The 23,346-nt window shown below is 44.2% G+C and overlaps 1 protein-coding gene across 7 annotated transcripts in view; it reads left to right on the top strand.

Moving 5' to 3' along the window:
* Positions 1-3,941: 3,941 nt before the first annotated feature.
* The window catches only part of sox5 (SRY-box transcription factor 5), a 76,787-nt gene continuing 57,382 nt past the window's right edge, over positions 3,942-23,346 (top strand). For all 7 annotated transcript variants that reach the window (XM_028398969.1, XM_028398962.1, XM_028398984.1 and 4 more), the window contains exons 1-3: positions 3,942-4,172; positions 14,379-14,571; positions 21,411-21,633. In XM_028398969.1, coding sequence (XP_028254770.1) covers positions 4,096-4,172; positions 14,379-14,571; positions 21,411-21,633 — 493 coding nt within the window. In that variant the 5' untranslated portion in view covers positions 3,942-4,095. The remainder of the gene's footprint in view (positions 4,173-14,378; positions 14,572-21,410; positions 21,634-23,346) is intronic.

Raw genomic sequence — 23,346 nt, 5'->3', positions numbered from 1 at the left:
GCAGCTTCATCAGTTCTAACTGTTTGGTGGGGAAACATATTACATTATATGTGGTTACAGACCTATGTGGGTGGGTCTGGGTAAAACTTAAAAAACTTAAAAACAATAGCACTAAATGTTTCCATACTTACCTGTGATGTTCTGGCTGACTGGGCCAGGTGAGTCTAACGACTGGCTAACGACTATGAAACTGCCGGAGGGGGACTGGTTGACAGCCCTTTGTTCTTACTGTGAGTATGTGCAAACTTCCTGGGAATGGATGGAATCACTGCATTGTATGTGGTAGAAAGATGATGTCTGAGGCCACCACCTCTGTTAAGGGAAGGTTTTTCCAGCTTAACATAGATGGCTTCCTTGACTCCTCTTTCATACCACCTTTCCTCCCCGTCTAAAATGTGAACATTGTTGTCCTCAAAGGAGTGTCCTTTGTCTTTGAGGTGGAGGTGAACAGCTGAGTCTTGTCCTGAGGAGGTGGCTCTCCTGTGCTGAGCCATTCTTCTGTGGAGTGGTTGTTTAGTTTCTCCAATGTACAGATCAGAGCATTCCTCACTGCACTGGACTGCATATATCACATTGCTGTGTTTCTCCCTGGGAATCTTATCCTTCGGGTGAACCAGTCTCTGTCTCAGTGTTGTCATAGGTTTGAAATGGGCCGGGATGTCATGGTTGTTGAAGATCCTGCGGAGTTTCTCTGATACTCCTGACACATATGGAATGGAGATGTTCTTTCTCCGCCTGGTGTCGTCCTTCTTCTTGTTGTTGGGGGGTCTTGTTTTTGTGGCTTTTAGGAGTGCCCACTTCGGGTAGCCACATGTTTGCAGGGCCTTCCTGATGTGGTGTTGCTCCTTCTTCTTCCCCTCTGAGCTGGTTGGTACAGTTTGTGCTCTGTGCTGCAGGGTCCTGATGACTCCCAGTTTGTGTTCCAGTGGGTGGTGTGAATCAAACAACAGGTACTGGTCCGTGTGTGTGGGTTTCCTGTACACTTCCACATTGAGGCTCCTGTCCTCCTCAATATGTACTGTGCAGTCCAAGAAGGCTAGATTGTTGTCCTTGGTGTCCTTGCGAGTGAACTTGATGTTGTTATCCACTGCGTTGATGTGTTCTGTGAACCGTTCCACTTCGTTGGTCTGATTTTGACCCAGGTGTCATCCACATATCTAAACCAGTGGGTGGGGGTGGTTCCAGGATAGGAACTCAGGGCTCTTCTCTCCACTTCTTCCATGTAGAGGTTGGCCACAATAGGAGACACAGGTGATCCCATCGCACAGCCGTGCTTCTGTCTGTAAAAGTTCCCATTGTACTCGAAATAAGTGGTGGTCAGGCAGAGGTCCAGCAGGTCACAGATGTGGTCTGGCGTTAGGTTGGTTCTCTCGTTGAGTGTGCTGTCTTGTGTGAGGCACGTCCTTACCATCTCTGTGGCTTCTGATGTAGGGATGCAGGTGAACAAGGAGGTGACATCAAATGAGACCATGGTGTCATCTGGGTCCATTTGGATCTTCTCCACCTTGTCCTGAGAGTCCTGAGAGTTGTGGATGTGATGTGGTGTGTCACCTACCAGTGGTGTCAGGAGTTCAGCCAAGTGCTTAGCCACGTTGTGTGGCTAAGCACTTGGCTGAGTGACTGAGTTTGTGCTGCTGACGATGGGTCTGAGGGGGACTCCTTCCTTGTGTATCTTGGGGAGTCCATACAGGCGTGGAGTGGCTTCCCCAGGATACAGTCGAAAGTAGAGCTTGCGGTTGATGATTTGGTCCTTCTCCAGTTTTTGTAGGTAGCTGACTAGTTTCTTCTTGTAGTTTCCGGTGGGGTCCCTCTTCAGTGTCTCATATGTGGCTGTGTCACTGAGGAGATCTGTCACTTTGGAGTGGTAGTCCTGTGTGTTGAGCACCACTGTGCATCTTCCTTTGTCTGCTGATAGGATGGTGTTGTCCCGGTCCTTTTGTAGTGCAATCAGGGCCTTCCTTTCATCACTGGAGAGGTTGGATGGCGGTGCTTTAGCAGTGGAGAGTGTGGCTGTGACCTTCAAGCGGAGTTGCTCAGCTTCTGTGTCTGTCAGGTTGTTGTTCTTGATGGCTGACTCTGTGGCTGTGATGAGGTCCACCACTGGAATCTGCTCTGGCGAGGTGGCAAAGTTGAGTCCTTTGGCCAACACGTCTTTTTCCGGCTGGCTCAGTTGTCTGTCTGAAAGGTTCTTTACCCATTTGTCCTGGGTGTCCTGCTGTGGCGGTGAGTGGTCTTCCCTCCTCCATGTGTGAAGGTTAGCTGCATTTTTAACAGAGAAAACAGTTTTCAATTTATGGAATTTGCGTTTTTGTCGTTCCTTACCCCTGGTGTGCTGTGCCGTCTGGACTTTTTCAGTCAGTTTGATGACTTCATCCATGACTTCGCTGGGTAGGAGGGTGGCAAGCTGTGATCTTGTCTGCTCCGTGGTGACCATGAGAACGTCTATGGTGAAGTTGATCTGTCTGATCCTTTCGTTGAGTTGGTTCTGGGCTTTCTGCAGGATGGTGTCTGCTCTGTGGCCCTTGACAGTGGATCCGAGACGTAGGCTGTTCGGGGTTAACTTTTCCTGTCTGCATCTCAGGCTGAAGCGTAGGTGGTTCCTGTAGTCTGCCAGTTTCCTAGAGGTCTTTTCATGTTCCCTCACCAATCGTAGGGTGTCCTTCCCAAAGTGATTGGCAACATGTTGATGAAGATTCTCAGTCATCCAGGTCATCATACGTAGAGAAGATTGAAGCAAGGCGTCTGGACTTGTAGAGTTTTCTTGAAGACGTTTCGCTGCTCATCCAAGCAGCTTCATCAGTTCTAACTGTTTGGTGGGGAAACATGGTTTATATGTGGTTACAGACCTATGTGGGTGGGTCTGGGTAAAACTTAAAAAACTTAAAAACAATAGCACTAAATGTTTCCATACTTACCTGTTCAAAACAGCAGCATAGGTCATTCAGCAAATCTTACGCTGCAACCCTAGGATACCTCATATTAATCTTATTTCAAGGTTTGTTTTACATGCACTGTTCTGTTACTTTATTTTGTTAGCATAGCCAATCATGTGAAAGGCATGATGTGTATCAAAGTTGAGCACAAAACGGCTTGACTTTCCTAACACACTGGAACCAAAGGGGCAGTGAAAGAGGCTGGAACAACACAACTTAACCAATTAAGCACGGATGAATCCAAAGCATTACTAGAGATAATATGAATGTACGCACACTGTGAGAGCACGAGAGCTGCAGCTTTTTATTCAACTGAAACACGTTTATAATATATAGCAGCAGTTGAGTTCCTGAATTGCTAAATTATTGTTTATTTGTTTATTCTTATTGTCTTTTATATATGTTTATATGTTAATTGATTTTGTCATAATACACATTTAACAAAAAATGAATCAGACTCAGATAGAAAATTTTAACATTCTAAAGTTTCTTTTTCATGGCAGTTAGAATAGAGTTGAACTTTTATATATACAGTACAGTTCTTATTTTCATCATCACATTCAGATGAAGAATGCTTTATTGGAACATGATGAAAACAGTGTTCACATAGTTCAACAGAGTTCATGTTCATTAATTCTCCATGTTGCATAATGAAGCGTATGAGGGCTTGTAGTGGTCTTATCACTCAGAAGTGTGTCTACATGATCTGTGACTGCTGTCTGAGTGTGTGAAAACACAAGTGTGTGTGTGTGTGTGAGAGAGAGAGAGAGAGAGAGAGAGAGAGAGAGAGAGAGAGAGATGGACTTGAGGAAGGGGGCAGCACTGCTGTGCATTTACACTGAGCCCTTTGGTCAAATAGCCCCTCCCCTCTGCACACACACACACCAAGCAAAAGAGAAAGAGGCTCTGCTGCTGGCCCTTTAAGAGCTGAGCCTAGATCTCACAGCTTACAGGGAGGGAGAAGAGGAGGGACGGAGGCAGAGAGAAAGAGAGAGAGGGAGGGTGTGAGGCTGGAAGTGTGTGAGTAGAGAGAGAGAGGAACACACACAGTAAGAGAGAGAGAGAGAATCAGCAGTGTGTGTGAGAGGTTGAAGGATCACTTCTATCCCGTCTTGTTTTGGGGAGACTAACCTTGTTCATCTGAGCATTGTGGGACTGTTTTATGTTGTTGTTGTCGAGAGAGACGGACCCTTACTCCAGCATGCTCACTGAGCCTGAGCTACCTCAGGAGTGTAACAGGTACGTGACGCTTTCTCACACATGCTCTCAAACACATATTCACAAACAGATGACAGAGACAGAGGACAGGACAGAGCGGGACACAGACAGGGAGGAGAAGGATCAGAGATTATAAACCATGAAAGGTGTTTGAAGAGAACACTCGGTCTGCATGTGTGTGTGTTAAGCAACTGTCTGAGTGAGTCGGCTGAGTTTAGAGAGTGTGTGTGCGAGTGTGTGACAGAGTCAAGAGATGGTAAGGAAGAGTTGATGATTAACTCCCAGGCTTTTGGTAGAGTTACAATATGCAAAGCTGGGGAAAATCAGACTATATATATATATATATATATATATAAGTGTGTGTGTCTGTGTGTGTTCAATCATGTTGCTTTCAGAAATGATTCTTCACTAAAGTTGCGTTGACTTAATTCACTGCTTGCCTAGACAAACTGATACAAACAGTGTTTGTGTGTGTCTGTGTGTGTTCAAGCATGTTGCTTCCAGAAATGACTCTTCACTAAAGTTGCGTTGACTTAATTCACTGCCTCCCTAGACAAACTGATACAAACAGTGTTTGTGTGTGTAAACGAGAGATAAAGAAATGCTCAGAGAGGTGTGTGTGTGTGTGTGTATCAAAGTCAGAATGTGTGATCCTCTCCTCTCATCATCTCATCTGTGCTCACCACAACATTATTTACTTCTGCTTTCTCAGTCAAGTTCTTTTATGTCTCTTTCTGTTACAGCATGCAGTGCTATCAACAAGTCAGAATTACATAGAAGATTTCTTAGTTTTTAAAGAATTAGAGGTCTAAAAATATATTAGAGATAATAAATACATTTTTCAATCTGTTTTTTGAAATGTTTACACCCTCCTCTCTTCTTCTGCTGCTCAAATGATATTTATTTGTGATTTATTTTTCACTTAATCCAAATTCAATACATGCAAACCCTTTCTAATCCTATTGTCAATCTGCATGGTGTTGTTGTTTTTTTTCCCTTTGCCTTATGCTAATGTTAATCTCACTGTACTCCATGTTTGTGCAGGCCTGCTTCATTTAGAGGTGCAAACCTTCTAACCTTGCCCTTTTCCAACACTGTCAACACAAGTGGCTTTTATTTTTTTAGCCTGTGGAATAATGGTTATTTGATGCTAATGCTGTGAGAGACAGATTATGTTATAATACCCAACGTTTTAATACTAACACATACACAGGCACACACACACACACACACACACACACACACACACACTCACTCACTCCTTCTCCCTTTGCCTACTTGACTTTTATTGCATTAAAGTAGCGCTCTGTTTTGCCCGATGAAACTAATCTTTTGTTCCGAGATAAACTGGGGTTGGTGGGGGGATTTCAGGGGCCCCTTGAATTAAGAACACATTTAGATGTGGCAAAAATGTGTTTTTAATAAACCGTTCAATCCGGCAAAGTGGTTGAGGAGAGTAGCGGCATAAAAAAAAAAAAAAGATAACAACAGCTAGGAGGAATTAAAAATTTAAAGGATTACACCGAAAAGCAGAATGTATGGAGATAAATGCAGGGATTACAATGACTTAGGAGGAGAGCGCTTAAAACTCTTGCTTTTCAGTAATGCACTCCATCACTGTGGCTCTGGCCGTGGTGTGTGAGAATGTGTGTGTATGTTCATATGTGGAGCAAGAGAGGGGTATCTTCCATTCAGCGCTGCTGTGTGCGTGTGTGTTCGGAGTGTTTGTGTGTGTGTGAGTTGAGTCTCTCGGCGGAGCGGAGTGTGCGCAAGCTGTCTGTGTGTGCGCTCCACTCCCGGTGGTTGCGATGCTTTTGGTTCCTGCGTCTCTGTAAGTGTCCGCTCGCCCGCTTCACCCCGCGCTTCTTCATCTTCTTCACTCACTTCCTCTTCTTTTACTTTTCTGAACCTCTTCCTCTTTTCTTCTTCTCTTATTTCTAAAATTGTACAGTTGTTAATATTCTAAAAGTCACTTTTTATGCCAAAAAAAAGCCACACAAGAAGAGTTTGAGTGAGTTTGTCAGACAGCAGATGTAATTATTTATGGTGAGAAATCACCACTGAATGTGTTGCATTTTTATTATTTAATTATTTTATAATCAACATAAAAATGTATTTTATTCTTGTTTCAGTGAAGGCAACAATATTCAGCATGGCTTTCATCTCTTCTTGACGCATTTCATGCTTTGACAAAGCTTTAATATTCTGTGATTTATCTAATTTCATACTCTAATTTTATATTCTGATTTTCTTTTTACAATTTCAATCACTTCAGTCTCTTGAGTGCTCTGCTGTGTATCAGAATTTCCAGCCGAAGCTGAAAACAGTGGAAACAGACTGCCTTCGCTAGCACGGCCTCATCTGTTTGCACAAACAGAAAAGAAATATACACATAGAAAGAAACGGGAGAATGCCAAAATAACCAAAACAACAGAGGGAGAGGGGGGGAAAAAAATCAGTGGAGTTGCCGTTGAAGCTGCTGGATGGTGAAGTGAAGTGGAAAAAAGGACACATTCCTCACTAAAAAGACAGACAGACAGAAGAAGTAGAAGCAGGTTAACAGAAAAGTGAGAGTGCCAGAGATGAAGGAGGGGTGGTGGTGAACAAGGAGGAGGAGGAGGAGGAGAAGAGGAAGAGGTCTCTGTCGATGTGGTGTTAAGGCAGTGGTGGATTTTCACACCCATCCATTTGTCCCCTCTGTTTATAGGGGTGTGTGTGGAGAGACAGTCAACAGTGGACGTGTCAACACTTTGAACAGTTTAAGCAAGACACACTCAGACAGTCTGATAGTACAGTGCTGCACTCGGCGTTAGCAGCCTGAAAAAGTTTTATTATTCACACTGAACGTTCAGTCATACAGTCACTTTGACAACTATCAGGTACCTTTCAGATTAAGAGCTTACACATTATCACGTTATAAATGATGATGCATCGCTGAATGTTATTATCTAGCTGTGTGCAACAATAACAGCTTTTTGTGTCAATAATAATCCAATAGTGTTGTATTAAAACGGGCAATGTTTAAAACTTACATTTCTTTTACAAATTTTTTTAATGCTTCTCCTACTTAATCCAAATGAGTCTCCCACTACTGTTTATTAGAATATTTATTGACTTTTATTTTGTAATTACATAGGAATGGGCACTTAAAGACAAATTTCTTGCGGCTGGTGATAACTTGTTTGCAATTTAAGTGAGCAGTGCTGCTTCCAGTGTAAGTGTCGCTGTACTTCATTTAAAGGGTGAGATTAAAGTGGTGTGTGTGTGTGTGTGTGTTTGAGGAAAAAGAGAATGTGTGTGTGTGTGTGTGAAGGAGAATGAGTAGAGTAATTGAGTAGAGTGTCCGTGCTCTGCAAACTAATGCGCCATTCTGCCCCACTCTTCCCCTGTGGCCCTGTCCCAGCCTCTCTCTCTCTCTCTCTCTCTCTCTCTCCTTCTCTCATTTGCCCATTCGCTCTTTGCCCCCCACCCACCCTGCACCACCATCACCACCTTGGACTGGAGGCCATTGTCTGGGCCATATTGTCTGTCCCCAGAGAGCCTTGATAACCGTGTCTCCATCCACGAAGCAAGAACGGGGGGGCAAAAAAGAAAGAAAGAAAGGGAACGAAAGAACAACAGACAGAAAAAATACCAGAGGAGAATGTGAAAGCCTCCCCACCTCCTCCCCCACTTCCTCCCCTTTTTCAGCACACTCCCACCCACCCCTCCAACTCTCTCCCACCACGACCTCCCACCCCGCTGTGATCAGCTGACCCTCTCCAATAGCCAATAGAGGAAAGGAGAAGGGAATATTTGGTGCATTTGTTCTTGTTGTTGTGGTTGTTTATGGATGGGGGAGAATGAGGGGAGGGTGTGTAAAGGATGAAGTGATGAGAAGTGCTTAAAAGGTGACTGTAAAAGAGAGGGAAAGTGTGTGTGTGTGTGTCTGTGTGCAAAGCACAGAGAAGCAGAGGTGTCCCTCCTGGCTAACTAGAGACCGGTCATATGACATGAGGTCAAAGGGTGGGGGTCAAAGGTCAGGTGGAGGTATTCCATTGTCAACAGAGAAGAAAACCTCCTGCAGTGTGTCTGCAAACGTGTATGTGTGTACTGTACATTCATTTAGGATGTCACCCTTCACACTCACACACCCGTGCTTCTCTTCATCTCCACTCCTTCTTCTTCCATTTCTGCAGCCATCCATCAATTCAGGCAGCTTGTCTTACACTAATCACACTATGTCTCCATCACGTAGACATGCACACACACACCCCGTTTACCATCCTTCCAATTTACAATAGAAGACAGTGTCAGATGCTTGGAGCTCCCTCTTAGAGCGCTACAATAAAACCTCTGTGTTTCCAGGTAGTCAGGGAGGAAGATAGAGAGAGAGGAGGGGGGTGAGAGATAGAGAGGGTGAGACGGGGGGTGTTGGGAGGGAGGTCAGAAGAAAAAGGAGGAGACCATTTGGTCTGAGGTGAGAGAGTTTCAAAGTGCAGGACGAAAGAAAGAGGCCAGCTGGGACTCAGTGTGTGCGTGTATTTTTGTGTTTGTCATTTATGTGAGAGAATGAGCTTGCATTTGTGTGTGTGTGTGTCTAGTTTACAGGGGCAGGCCAAGTCGCTGACAGTGAGACAAATGTTGTGACTCCTTTATGGATTGCTTAACAAATGCAGCACAAATAGTGGCATGGCACAACAATGGAAAAACACTGTCCCTCGCTCAATAAACATTATTCAGCGTCTCCCCCTCGCAAAACACCAGGGGACCGGGGCCACCGTCCACCGGATGCACTTTTCCTCTCTCCGTCTGGCTTGCCCCCCCCCCCCAACTCCTCCCCCATATCTGTCTTTCTGCTTCTCTTTTTTCCTTTTTTTTCTATAGCAACACTCAAGATTTTCCCACGAGCTGCCCTCCTTTCATAGACAGATAGATAGATAGATGGATAGGAGATGGAGTGTAAACTTTCTTCTCTTGTCCTTCCTCCCTCCATCTTTTATCTTTTCTTCATCCTTTCCAAGCTCAAATGCCAATGACAATCATGTTGTCTAGTGACTCAGTGTTAAGACATAAATAAGGTCTTAAAGAGGGGGGAAAAAACTGAAACATGACAGGAAAAGTATGTTGAGCGATTCCTCGCTGGTGACTAAAGCTTTGGGTGGATGAATGGATGAGTGAGGCAGGCAGGGTGAGAGAGAGGTAGTCCCAGAGGCCACATGAGTAGCCCACGTCTTTTAGAGCCCACCCCCTCTGCTCCATCTCCTTCCCTACACACACACATACAAAACACATGACTTTTTCTCCAGCGTGTGTGTGTGATTAACGGCGGTGACATTAGGTTGTGTGTTATTGCCTTTTGTGGTTAAGCTGGACAGGAAACACGGTTTGGGCTGCCGGCCGCCGATTTAGGGCACCTCACAGAGGATGCTTTGTGTTTTGTGAGGCTGGGTGTGTGTGTCTGCGCCTTTTTGTGTGTGTAAGGGTGTGTCTGTGTAAGTGTGTGAGCATATACAGGCAGGAGCTGTGTTCACATTTTCTCTTACTATGACCTAAGTAAAAAGTGATCAGTGAAAATTCAGCAAGCATTTTACTGAAAAAATAGTATCAGTCATCCAGTTTTTGAGTCAGAGCAGTTTTAACTTTTTTCATTTGAAACTTTTGTACTTGGAAGTTTTCCGTATCAAATCTCAAAGTTTAAAACTAAATCGGATACTTAAACTTAATGGGAAAAATGACTCTCTCTCCCCCATCCCCACTTTTCCTCTCTGTGTTGCTGCCCCGCTATTCAAAAGGACAGCCTATAAATAGATATTAGGCAATATCCTTAAGAGTCTGCTCAGAAAAGAAGGGAGCAAAACAGGCAAAGGGAAGAGGGAGGGAGGGAGGGAGGGAGGGATGGAGCGACATTCTTACAAACAGCTGATTGTGTAAAGATGGAACAGTGAGTAAGACAACACCAGAGGAGAGAGAGAGAGAGAGGCAGGAAGACAGAGACTGGGGAAAGAGCAGTGGGGACAGGCGATGTTAAAATAAGTTCAATAGTGTGTGACGGAGAGACAGAAGTAGAAAGAGATGGAGAAATTTTTTTGAAAGCTGAGACAGCAGCGATATAGAAGAAGAGCGGTGAAAAAAACGATGGCAATAAACCGAGTGATAGCGCAACACAGGGGAAACATTTGTTTAAATTCCTGCCTGAGGTGTCATACGGATGTAAATGTTGCGGTCGGCTCCTCGGAGGCAAAAAAACGCCCCGGGCGCCTTATCTAAAAGGCACATTCCGCTTAACTATTTTGATATGCCCTTCCATTCCCTCAAGAGAACAATTTCAAAGATAGCTTCCATTTCAACGCAAATAGACCCACACCTGAGTGACAGGCAGGCACTTCTTAGTACGCGTAAGGTGCCGGAAAAGAAAAAAAAAACACAAATGTCACTCTGACTCTTGACAGCACTTTGGAATTAGCCTCTGTGCTTATTTTTACTGTAGACGATAGATTGTGGTGGTGTAGTGGTTGAAATAATGGGCTATAATTCAAAGACACATGCATGCACATGCACTGTACATGCATATGCAGAAGCGCACACACACACACACACACACACATACACACTTTACTGTGGAATTCTCCAGAGGAGGCTCCCACGCTCCCTGAAAGCTTGTTCTGAGTAGAGGAGTTAACAAGAGCAGTTAGCACCATGATTATGTTAGCAGCCAGACACACAGTCTGTGTGTGTGTGTGATAGTGTGTGACATTTCTGTGATGGCTGCTTTGTCTTTGCCTTCAATGAAACTTAAACAAATCTTTGTCCCCATTTTGGTTAATTCATTTGAAATGTGTTTCTAGAAGTGTTTTGCATGTGAGCGCTCCCTCGTTTGCGTGTTCATAAGCCCGCTGCCTGTGTTTAAACATGCTGTGTAAGCCTGCTGCTGCTGACATGCCAACATGAAATGGACTACCAGTTGATTACAGTATAAGCGATGGCCAGGAGACGGTTAACCACCGCTGATGGGCGATTATTCGGGGGCCTGTTAATGGACGTCCGCTGCCGTCCGATTAGTGACTTAGCAGCAGTGGACATATGTGATATGAGAGGGACTTAGTTGAGGAGCCGCTAATCATCAAAAAGCCAAGGGGAAGTAGTGCTCTAATCTCAGCTTAGTACTCTCACCGTAAGTGTGTGTGTGTCTGCAAAGTAAAAGAGATTATATAAGTTTTTTTTAAATCACAAATACACAAAAGTGTTGTCATTCAAAATGAACTTATGTGTGTGCTTGTGTGTTACAGACAGCAGAGATTGTGTCTACTAATGTGCTCTACTAATGACCAAGATGACCCTGATTTATTCACCTCAACTTTGTTTACATTTTTGTTTTCAAATTTTAAATCTCGGCATTCCTCCGCGCTTTCATACAGGTCCTCCAGGTCTCCACCGGCATGACAGCCTTGCCAAACTTTAAATGAAGTAGCCAGCGTAACCTGCACACCCACTGTGCCCAATTGTATAGTAATTCCACTTCAAAGGAGAGCGGGTGGGAGAGAGGGGTTTTACAGCCGGAGAGGAGCTGTGAACGCCCCCCCCCCCACCTTCCCCTACTCATAGGCACCCACCTCTGAGGAAGTAGTAGCAACAGTTAGGGTAGAGGAGGAGGAGGAGAGTGGGGTGAATGGAAATAAGCAAAAAGAATGATGACATAAAATGTTTGCCCCAAGAGTGAAGTCCTCTCCCTGAGTTTTTTTGGACACATGTGTACTGTGTTAATGTGTAACTGTTCTTGTCCACAGATAGCCATTCCACCTAGATATGTCAGTGCAGCTACTGTGGTTAAATGATGGATAATAAAAGTAAAAAAACAAAATAAAATCCTTCTGCACTTTCTGTCACGGAGCCAAAAGTGAAACATTAGTGAGGATTTAAAGTTGACCCCATGTCTATGTGAGTGTGTGTAGTGGAGGAGTGGGGGTGGGGAGTTATGGCTGGACAGAGGTGTACACAGGATACAAGGGGAGGTGTGTATATGTCTGAGACAAAAGGCCTTAGTGTGAGAGAGTGAAAGGAGGTAAAGTAAACAGGCAGTGATGAAGACAGACCTGCAGTGTTCTGGCCTCTGTTCTATGTATGCGCACATATGTGTGTGTGTGTGTGCCGCGTGGCTCAAAAGCCCTGTAGTTTGTACAGCTGGGCCCACTGCTTGCATTGGATGGTGTGTGAACCAACACAGGTTCAGACACACACACACGCACACACATGCAGCCTTCTCCTCAGTCATTCTAACATAAGTATCATAAAAGCTATCACAAGTTAATTTCAGCTTTAATATATATTGGATTTAGTGATAAGAGCACGCAGCTTTATCTCCAAAGTCTTTTGTCATCGAACAAATGCAACATCTTCAGCCGTCCTTTATGGCCTCAGTTTTTTGCTGAGCAAGACGGAGCATCGAGGAGAAACAGATAAAGAAATCAGCTGCAGATACACATTCTTGTTGATTTCTGCTTTCTGTACACACCGTCCTCTGTGAAAGCGATTAGTCCTTTACCAAAGCGTAAAAAAAGCCCAGATAAAATGCTGGAATTGAAGACAATTGAACAATTTTAACTTGATAAAATTACACGGGCTGCTCATAAGTCATGGTGTACCACTGTTTTACTGCTGAAACGTGCATGCGAGCAGCTCCACAATGTTCCTGAAAAGTTTTAAAAACAAATCTCTGCAATATGCAAATTATAATACCAATTTGTAAATTGGTTTGATTTATTAGATTATCTGTAAGATCCATGAATATTGCAGGCTTCCAAAAACAATTAAATGTAATTAAATTACATCACTATGGTGGAAAGTTAAGTCTTATTTCTTACAGTTTATTTGATTTTGAGTGTAACCTTCCCTCGATGTGATAAAGTTGTGGGTCGTACCGTGGCGCTTATCCTCATTGCGTCCAGTGGGCTGTGCTCAATATTGTTTGCCTTTCCACTGTCATAAGGTAAATAAGCAATGAATTAGTGGCAGGGCTGCTCCTAGGAACAATGCCAGATGTACAGTCCAGAGGAAATCCAATAGAGTCAAGAGTGTAATCAGTTTACCGGAGACAAGCAGGGAGAGAGAGGGGAAGAATTTAAGAGGCAAAGGCTGAAAATCTGAGACAGGCCCGGTATGGATGCACAGAAGCTTGTTAGATCAACCATTCTGAGTCTGATGCCTGTTGCTTATTTCTTGTTCTTCACCGCTTCCAATCGTGTACAGCCCTCCCCTTCATGTTTTCACAGTCCCTCCATCCCTCCATCCACACCTCCATCCCTCCATCCCCGTCATGTGTTGCCTCTGTGCGACTGAGCGTTAGCAGCCTATTACCCAGGGTCATAGTCGCAGTGGCTTCAAGGCTGACAAGTGCATCTGAAAGCACTCAGGCGATGCTGAGAACCACATTAAATTCTATTATTGCCGTGTAGTCACTGCATCCCTATTCAGCTGAAGTACAGGGAGGCAAATTTACCTTGTGAGAGACAGAGTTCACTTAATAGATGTGGCTTTATATCCTTTCCTTCTTTTCAAGGGAACAAAGCCACAGTAACAAATGGAAACAGCAGGGCTGTCGTGCTGCTAACTATTTTCCTCCAGTTCCTCCATTGTCCAGAGGTTTTCATAAACACATATTATTGTCACTGTACATACTGCTCTCACTCTTAGCCGGACTCTTTTTTTTCTCTCTCTCTCTCTCTCACTCCTCTTTCCCAATTGTGTTTCTCTCTGAAAGCCCATTGTCAAGACATGGTCATTTCCTCCACAATGCCAGTGCAAGCGGGCTCCATTTGCAGTAATGGCCCCGTCTTTTGGAGATGTGAATGGCCCCCATGGTAAACATACTGTAAGACCTCAGAGTGTGTTTGAAGGTCTGCCAAGAAGCTGGGTGCTCACAAACCCACTGAAGGGGATATTGTGAGGAGATGCACTCAAAGAGTGTGTGACCAAAAAAAAAATGTACCCAGAAGAAAGCGAATCGGTGCAGGTTGATGGGATGAATGGGATTTTTGTGGAAAACAGCTGAAAGGTTAAAAACGTAAAAGTTTGATTAGGCTGCCTGGGAGTTTGTTTGAACTAATTGTATCCTCCGCTCTTTCTGTCACCACAGTTATTTAACTCCAGTTGTCAGCCTATTATATCATCTTTTGAGTATTGCTCACCCGTTCTCCTGTGTGTTTTTTTCCTTCTCTCTCTTGTCTTTCTATCTCCTATTTTTTTTTCCAGGATGTCTTCCAAGCGACCAGCCTCTCCATATGGGGGGACAGATGGAGAGGTAACCATGGCAACCAGCAGACAGCGAGTGGAGGATGAGGAAAGCGAAGGACTGGGCGGTGTCATCCACCTCCCCCTGGCCTCCTACTGCGGCAAGGTGTCCCCTCGCTCACCCCCAAATCGCAACTTGGACAGCCCCCTCACGGTAAGGATGGCTGTCAGTTTTAAGTTTCCATCTAAACTTTTTTTTTTACTCTTGGGGTTAAAGCACCCACCTATGAGGTGATGGTGGCCTTAAGAGCAGACTCATGGAAGTTTTTTTAATATTTAAAGTTGTTCAGTGATAGTAATCTGTACATCCATGAGTACATTAAAAACAAAAGGTGCTAACAAATGTGGCATACTTTGATTGTGTGTGATTGCTTGCCCTAAAGCATTATGGGAACTATAGTATAGGTCAAAAGCCTGATTATTCTCCACTATGTCTGTATGTTTTCTATGAGTTAAAAACAGGACTTATTGATTCAGAATATATAAATGTCTGTGGACTAGAAAAAGAACTTACCTGTCTGCGTCTTCGTTACTGGTTGTCTGAATCGGCTCGGCCCTCTTCTCTCTGTCTCCATTTGCGTCCTGCCGTTTCCTGCATTTCTTCCTATAAGGCTGTCTGCCTGTGTGCGTTTGAGAGGCCTGAGAGGTGAAAAGTGACCACCAGAGCATGGACCCCAGATTATACTATATTCACTGTAATCCTGACCTCCAGAATTACAAAGAGACAGTCAGCTCAGAGGGAAAGTGCTGTCTTTAATAGACAGGCCTCCTATGTGAGGTCGCGTCTGTATGACAGTGAGTTCGCTAGACTGATTTTGTAGATGTATTCAGCTAGGAACGACACACCTTGAACTTTTACTTGTCAGGAGACTCAAAAATGTTCAAAGTTATTACAACTGTGATGATTTTATAAAGTTAGCAGTAATAAAAAGATCATTTTTGCATATTGGATAAACATAAATGAATAAACAGTCTGGATTTAAAGATCTTTTTTTTATTTTCGAGTCTGATAAACAAAATTGACTTGAAACTGACAGAACTTGACTCAAGGTTCAAGGCTACTGTCTGGGTGCCCACATGTTTTTGCTTTCATGTGTGCGCCACCAGCCTTTGCCTTGAGCCCATTTGAAGCACAGTTGCGTGACTGCAAAATGTGAGACACTGGAGTGAGTCATTTTCTTGAGGATGAAGTGTGACATTGTGTCGCGATGCTGAATGTATGGCTCTGTATTTGTAACTGCGTGTTTATGGGCGTGTTTGCACACTTCAACTGAATCTTCTGTGAGATTCATGTTAAATATTGGTATAGGTCGGTTGCTGTATACAGGCTTATTGCAAACGCCTGTTACAGTAGCTGACGAGTGTTTGCGGGTACACATCTGCAGTTTAAGATGACTCTTCTCTCTCGTGTGCGATTCATAACACAATCTGCACATGTGGTGTGATTTATGGCGCATAAGTGTGGCAACATATAGGGTATTACTGCTTTACATTATTTTGTTGTTTAATCTTGTTTGCACAACAAAATCCACCATGGCGAGGGATTTTGTGTGTGTGCGTGCTACAGTGTGTATCCCTTCATACACGCCTCATCTCAGCAGCTCGCTGATAACGACCGCCGACCTTTCCCCCCGTGCTGACAATAAATGCTCACACACTGTAAAACAATGAAACAGTGTTTAGGAGGTGTAATGGAAAGCTAATTCTGTAATTAGCCCTGCTGATTAGCCTGTAGGCCCCTCCCACAGTGGACTCTGCATGTGTGGCAGGTGCTGACTGTAAACCAAAGTCCTGGGACAATCACAGGCGTGCAGAGATGCGCATATTATCGCTTAACACACTCTGGGTTATCTGTCACTGTAGAGGACAGTGATTAGATTTAGATTATACAAAATACACAAACATTCCTATCACTGTCCACCTTAGATGACAATTTCTAACTGCACAAGGGAGGGTGTGTGTGTTGGGGGAAAGGGGGAAAGGGGGAAAGCATAAGAGTTGATGTGGATTATTAAGTGTGTGTGTGTGTCTGGCGGGGGGTGGAATGGGGGCTTATCCGCCTGCCTGCTTGACATGTTGTAAGATGTGTGTTAAGTTTTTTTTTTCTTTGAAAGGAGGTTAACAGTGCCAATCCCTTCACCGCTGACTGTCAGTGAGAAGTGGATGAAGAGGGAGATTTACGGCATGGTGGGGGTGTCATAAGGGCACAGGGTTTTTCTCTCTCTCTCGTCTCATTCTGGGGGCAGTTATTGTAAAGTGATAGGGGGAAGTAAATGGCTCATCAGCGGCGACTGGACGACTTGGAAGTGAGGCAGCAGGGGGAGAGGGAGCAGAGGGAGGGTGGGTGGGGGCCAAGATTACAGCTTTATCTTGTCATAGTAAATTAACACGGTGGCGGAGAAGCACTCAGCTACACACTGACCTCTTCATTCCGCCTGCCTGTTCAGTTTTGGCTGGGCCGCTTTACCTGCCCACTACAGCTGCACACACACACACACACACATAGAATACAAAAACCCAGCATATATTAAAAGCCTGAAAGGTGTTTTTCGCACAAACCCCGGCTGTGTGTAAGAATAGTGCTGTTTATAATGGTTTGCAAATGAATGTAGTTTAGCTAAAAGGGTGTTTTATTGACTGCGAAGTCCTCGCTGTGCAGCTGGGCCCTGATTGGCTGGGAGCAGCTCGGTTCAAATGGGAAGGATTTCAGTTCAGCGAGGTCAACCAATCGACAACAACTCCGTCATAAAGAGATGGATTTTTAAGTGATGGGTTTGAAAATCCTCACTAAATATGTGTGAAAATGGTCAGGACAGGACACAGAGTGTAAGCACAGATGTGGTCTTTTTTTTCCTTTCTTTTAGATCTTTTTAAATGTTTATGTTTGCATATCCCTGCAACAACAAAAAATAATGTTTTCACATCAGGCAGAGGCAAGCATCTTCTCTCATAAATGTGCTAATGTACAAGCACTAATTATTTCATTAACAGGCAAGATGCACGCTTACACGATATAAACTATAAAGATATTTCATCAAGCATTATTTCTTATTCATTTTTCTCCACAAGCCATCTCTTTCCCTCTTTTTTTTGGTAATTTGTATGTGTGATTATGTGTGTGTGTGTTCATGTGAATTTGACAGATTTAACACAGTCATTGAGCAGTCTTGAGACACAGTGGTCACACTTAATTTCTCATGCCAGTGATGCACTAATGAATCAACACACGCTTGCCTGTCAACAGTGAGGGGTCGTGGTAAAATATCCTGGCATACATTTGAACCAAACTGCTATTTAAAATACAGAAAATACAGCTGCAGGTTTTTAGATAAGGAAAGGGCAAGTGGTGGTTATGGACAATTTAAATTTGTTTTTGAATAGCAATTTATTTGGGGGGTGGGGGGTCAGATAGACAACACATGGAGAAAAGTGTGTCTCAGCTTGAGGGACCCCCAAGTCAAAAGTGACAGTGTCTGTGTTTAGCCATGGCATGTAAAGGGATTTGCTCTGTGTGTGTATGTGTGTGTGTTTGCCAGAGGTGTGTTAAGTGCATATATCGTGGAGATTGGCAGCCTTGGCGCAGAGCTGTGTCTCGCCCCCCTGCAGGAGCGATCAGTGACACTCTCCCGGTGCGCATGTATTTTCAGCTGTTTCCAGTTCTTCCTACTTGCCACATTGTCCATGCCTTGATCCACAGCGACGCGCCAAGCATCAAATATTGTTTTTCACACGTACACCTAGCACAGCCCTAGACATGTCAGGCTATGGCACAGAAAGAGAGAGAGAGAGAGAGAGAGAGTTACTTGTGTCGGGCAACAGAGAAGGAGGAATAAAAAAAAAAAAAAGAACATGAACAGCGGCATCTGTGCTGGCTGCAGGAAAAAAATAGCATTTGGATTTTTTTTCCTCTTTTTTTGGCAAGAGTTAAGTGTTTTTAAACCAACCTCCCCTCACAGATGAGCTTAAGAAGACAAAAGTTGTTTAATTCGGTTCCATTGCAGAGGCAGTAAAAGGATAAAGAGAGTGAGGCGCAATTTTTACTTTGTTCCAGTCATTTGGAAGAGAATTGACATCTGCAAACTAAAGGCAGAACCGCCCACACTGCCAGCCTGCCACATCCAGTGCATATAAATACATATATGCAGACACTCACACATTTACACACACACCTACAGGCTATGTGCACTCACAGTGTCACACATATATGCACAGGAAAAAAGCAGCTCACACACATGCACACACACACACACACACAGAGGAAGAGAGAGAGAGGAGGGCACGAACATTTACAGTAGCCAGAATTCCTGTTTGTACTCATGAATAAATGCATGTTGATGAGAAAAGTTTTACTACAGGAGTAGAGGAACACAGACACCGGCTGAGTGTGTACAATAGAGAATCTGCCTTGTGATTTGTCTTTTTGATCCTTCTGTGTCGGACTTGTGCGGGTGCAAATAATCGCCAGTGAGACGTGTGGATTATATGCCGGGAGGTTGATGGAGGAAGAAATGTAAGCCATTTAAGTTGCCTCTGGGTTAAATCTGTCTGTCTGTGAGTTCACACATAAAAAATAATGTCACAGGCCTGAATGTAACAGGTCTTTGAAAAAGCCAGGGCTCCCTGCTAATTCCCTTTGATTGGGAAATGACCTTCATTGTTGGACGCAGCGAGATGACATCTCCCTGGCAGCTTTTCCACAGAGCAAAGAGATCCGACACCTCCCCCCACCTCTAACTCCTTCACCCCCCACAGCCACCCCCACCCCACCAACCCCCTACTCCTTCTTCTCCACCTCCCTCCCATATTCTTGTTCTGTTTGTTTTGTTTGCGCGACATCTTTCTCGAAAGAAAGAGTGCGGCTGTTTTAAGTAGGCGCTGGATTAGATAAATGGGATGTGACAGGTGTGACCGCTGCCTTCAAGATGCTCGCCTTCCTCTTGCTCTCTCTTTCCCCATGTATCTCTCTGTCAACTAGCGCTCTCTCATTTCCTCTAATAACATCGCTTCTCTCTCTTTTTTGATTTTTTTTTATGGTTGCACTCTTCCTTTCTATCTCTTTTTGACTTTTCCAACGCTCATACCCCTTCTCTCCCTCTGTCTCGTTGCATTTGCATGGCGCTGATGCAACTCATAATCACAAATCCGCTCATTTGAAGTCTGAATTTCCCTAATCTGAAGATGGTGAAGGAAGAAAAGGAGGCAACAAAGAAAGACAGGAGCAGCAACTTGGTCAGGTGGTGAGAGGAGAAGTCTTTTAGGGCTTTTAAGATCACAAGACACTTCCACAGCACAGCACAGCCCTCGCAGCTTCAACAGCCGCTGTCTGAATCCTCATCCTCCCCTTCATATATATACAACTGTTCCAGCCTTATCATAGCTGTCACAATCTGTCCTTCTGTTACAATGCATGTGCAAGAATGCCAAGGAGAGAATTAGTGAATTATTGAGCGAGCTGACTTATTCAGAGTTTGGAAACACACAGAGCAGAAGAGAGAGAGCCAGCCAAGTGTCGAAAATGCCAAGTGATAATGGTCGGCTGTACCTTTCATATAGTGTTTGGCCACTGACAATGAAAGCATCGTGAATATTGAAAGCCTCTGCCTGGATTTATCCTCTCAGCAGAGACGTGGGAAAAAAAAAACGTTTTTGCTCAAGTGGACACTTCTCTAAAAGAATAGAGTGACTTCATCGTGGACTCTGATCACGGTATTAAGTTCCACTTCCACCAGCAGCCAGAGAGTTAATGATTAGAAAACCGTCTCTGCCTTAATACTCTGTAATGTCATTAATATAGCTGCGAGTCTCACACATGCGCGCCCCCGCATAGACAAACACAGGTATGTGTGCTGCTGTCCCAGGTGGCATGCCCCATACTGTAGTGAGATTAGCCAAAGATTAACCCTGTGGACCATTGACCCTCCTGTCAACAAAGAGCTGAGCTGACAGACTGCCCGGCTGATTGACTGACTGACTCATTTGTTTCTGTGATTAAACAGCACATCCTCAACTCACCTGAGTACAAATGGGAGCAGAATACGGTGTGTCTGTCACTGTATTTATCTAATACATGTGTAAGGGTGCCTGTGTGTTCTCTCTCTCTCTCTCTCTCTTCCATCTCCATGTCACTGTTAATTGGGCTGAGCCAGCATTAAGGTATAATGACGGCTCTAGAAACAAACACAGGTTTTATCGGGTCACAGATTAAGATGCTAAAAGTTACTTACCACTCAGCGGCTGTCGGGAGGATCGTCGCCTCTGCTCAACACAGACAAAAAGTTAGTTTTTGCCCTGATTATGATTCCCAAAGGTCATTAGCTGGAGATTTTAAGGACTGTAAACTTTAGATGTACGACAGCAGGATAATTATTCCTTATGTGAGCTTGGCAAAAGGCAAAGAGCTTCACTTTAAGCCATATATATTTTGTAGCTAACATGCTGATTGTTCCTAAGTTTATGGAAATGATTTGACACTGCTCCAGTACTTTGTTTTTCCAAAAGGAATGTGTGTTTTTTTGTAATCTTGATGGAGTTGCATCCTCAGCATTAATTGTACTGAATCTTAATGACAAAAGTAAAGCAGCGCTGAAAGTTGGGAGGCTCGGGATTCAGCGCTGGACGTCCCTCAAAGGAAGCCATCGCAGGCTTTGTAATGAAGAGTTAGCGTGACACTTAAGAGTGCGCAGAGTCTTTTGCTGTTGTTTCATGTGCTCATTCTGTCAAGTACCTCCAAGTCAGTCAAATGCAGATTCCAGAGAAGAGAGGAGAAGAAGAAGAAGTATGCCCTAACTTGAGATAACTGGCCAGGGATGAAAGTTGTTGCTTTGGAGTATAAGATGGAAAGAATAAAGGGATGGAGATAATGAGTGGGTTTATGCCAGCTCCTCCCAGATCTCCTTTTAATTTTCTTCTTCTACAGTTTGTTTATTTATGTCTTCAAGTTAATTCTCGAAACTAATAATTTCCCTCTCTCCTCTTCTGCTTTCCTTTCTCCAGGACCAGGATGGCACTAAGGGGAGCTCACTGAGTCCTTACCCCCAGCACAATGCTACCTCACCGGGCAAAGAGGAGGGCGGAGGCGGGGGCCGTCCCTGCAGCGACGGGGGCTCGACAACGGGCACCCTGGGCACCCCCGAGAGACGCAAGGGCAGCCTGGCAGACGTGGTGGACACACTGAAACAACGCAAGATGGAGGAGCTGATCAAAAACGAGCCAGAAGGTCAGTGATGAAAGGAGACGCTTGTGCAGCCAGATGTGTGATCTGCAAGTCCCCCCGCCATGTCTCTGGCTCTGCGCCGCACTTTTGTTACACTCCGTTGTCCCCTGTCTTTTTTTCTGTCTTGTTTACTCCATGGCTCTGTCTCCCTCTCTCTCACTCTTCCCCTCTGTTATGAACCCACACACACATTCAGATGAGAGGCGAGCCTTTGTTTTTCCAGCATACAGACAGACAGCATCAGCTGCTTGGGCCTATTGTCCACCACACTTTGCATATTTATCACAACCTGACAAGTAAGAGATGTGCATGTGTTCATGTGTGTGCATGAGCGTGTGAAAAGCCTGCAAACACACTGGGGGTATATTATATTAGCAATTTTCCAAATGATCCCCAGCTTTGGTTTCACTTTAAATGTCTTTCACCTAAAAACCCTGTGAGTGCTAAATACATTTTATCACCACTAACGTGTGTGCCCTGAGATACAGAGTTCACACACTGTTGAGAAAGCCAAACTAGACTTTTGCTGAAGGCCTATGTAGCTTAGCTCAATTAGCCCCCACATTTCATTCTCAAATTTAGCCTAGGGCTCACAGTTGGAGTCAAGATGAGAAATAAAATTAGCCCATGGCTAATGCTAATTTCCACTGGGCAGATAAATAGGGGGGCTTAAGTCACTATGAAAGGCATGTAATAGTGATAATGTGATATGGATATCACCAACAGGTGTCCATCTCCTTTAGCAAGATGGGATAGTATAAATAACGATAATGGAGAAGCTGCTTTATGGGGATGTTAGCAGGGTCTACTGACCTGCCCCAGGGCAAAATTAGGTTGTTCTTTCACAGATCCAGAATGCTGGGCCTGTACAGAACCTACAGAACCGTCTTTTTAAGGGGACTCAAGCACAGATGATCCCAAATAAGATCACATTAGAAAGCAAGAATGTAGGAACTAAATCCTGTAATATCTGAAGAATGACTATGGGAACTCTTTTTTTATGATAGCATGGATCTGACTTGTGAAGTTGGCCTGTGAAGATCTCCTAAGCATACTAAAGCATCTTCTTAAATATCTTTATAGCTTTCAAATCCAATGCTGAAGTGCACTAGTGATCCCTCAAAAAATGACAACATGCACCAAAAGGTGAAAGAACAGCCCAGTGGTGCAGTGTGTATTTGCCTTTAGTGTAGGCAGGATGTCTCTGCAAGTGTGTGTGTGTGTGTGTTCCCTCCAGTACATCAACAGACTTTCATTTCAAGCTGCGATGTGCTAACCTTGTTTTCCATGCTTTTCTGTAAGGTTTTTTTGAGAGGCTGAGACTGCTGGTCAGCTCTTGCCGTCTGGTTGTTTTTATTCCAGTCGATAGAGAGGCCTGTTGTGGCACATTTTACCAAAAAAAAGAAAAAGAAAACTGGACTGTTTGTCGAGCTGAGCTGTAATTGAGGTGTGTTTTGGGTTGTTCGCTGCTACACTGGACCTCATGAACCGGCTGCACAGGAAAAAAACAACAATAATGGATCTTTATGAGTCAGCCAGTGCACAGTGAGAGAGTGTGTGTGTTAGGGAGGGAGAAGGGAAAAGACAGAAGGTGAAGGAAAGGAAAGTGATGGAGAGAAAGGCAGAGTCTTCACAGACCCCATTAGCACAGTTCCACGATGGTGCGGCGTCCAAACCTAGCCAGAGCATTATCTGCCCTACGTTTAAATGAAACAC

Source organism: Parambassis ranga, chromosome 2, assembly GCF_900634625.1.
Source record: "Parambassis ranga chromosome 2, fParRan2.1, whole genome shotgun sequence".
In the NCBI taxonomy this organism is placed as follows: Eukaryota; Metazoa; Chordata; class Actinopteri; family Ambassidae; genus Parambassis; species Parambassis ranga.
This window is presented reverse-complemented; position numbering and strand designations above follow the sequence as displayed.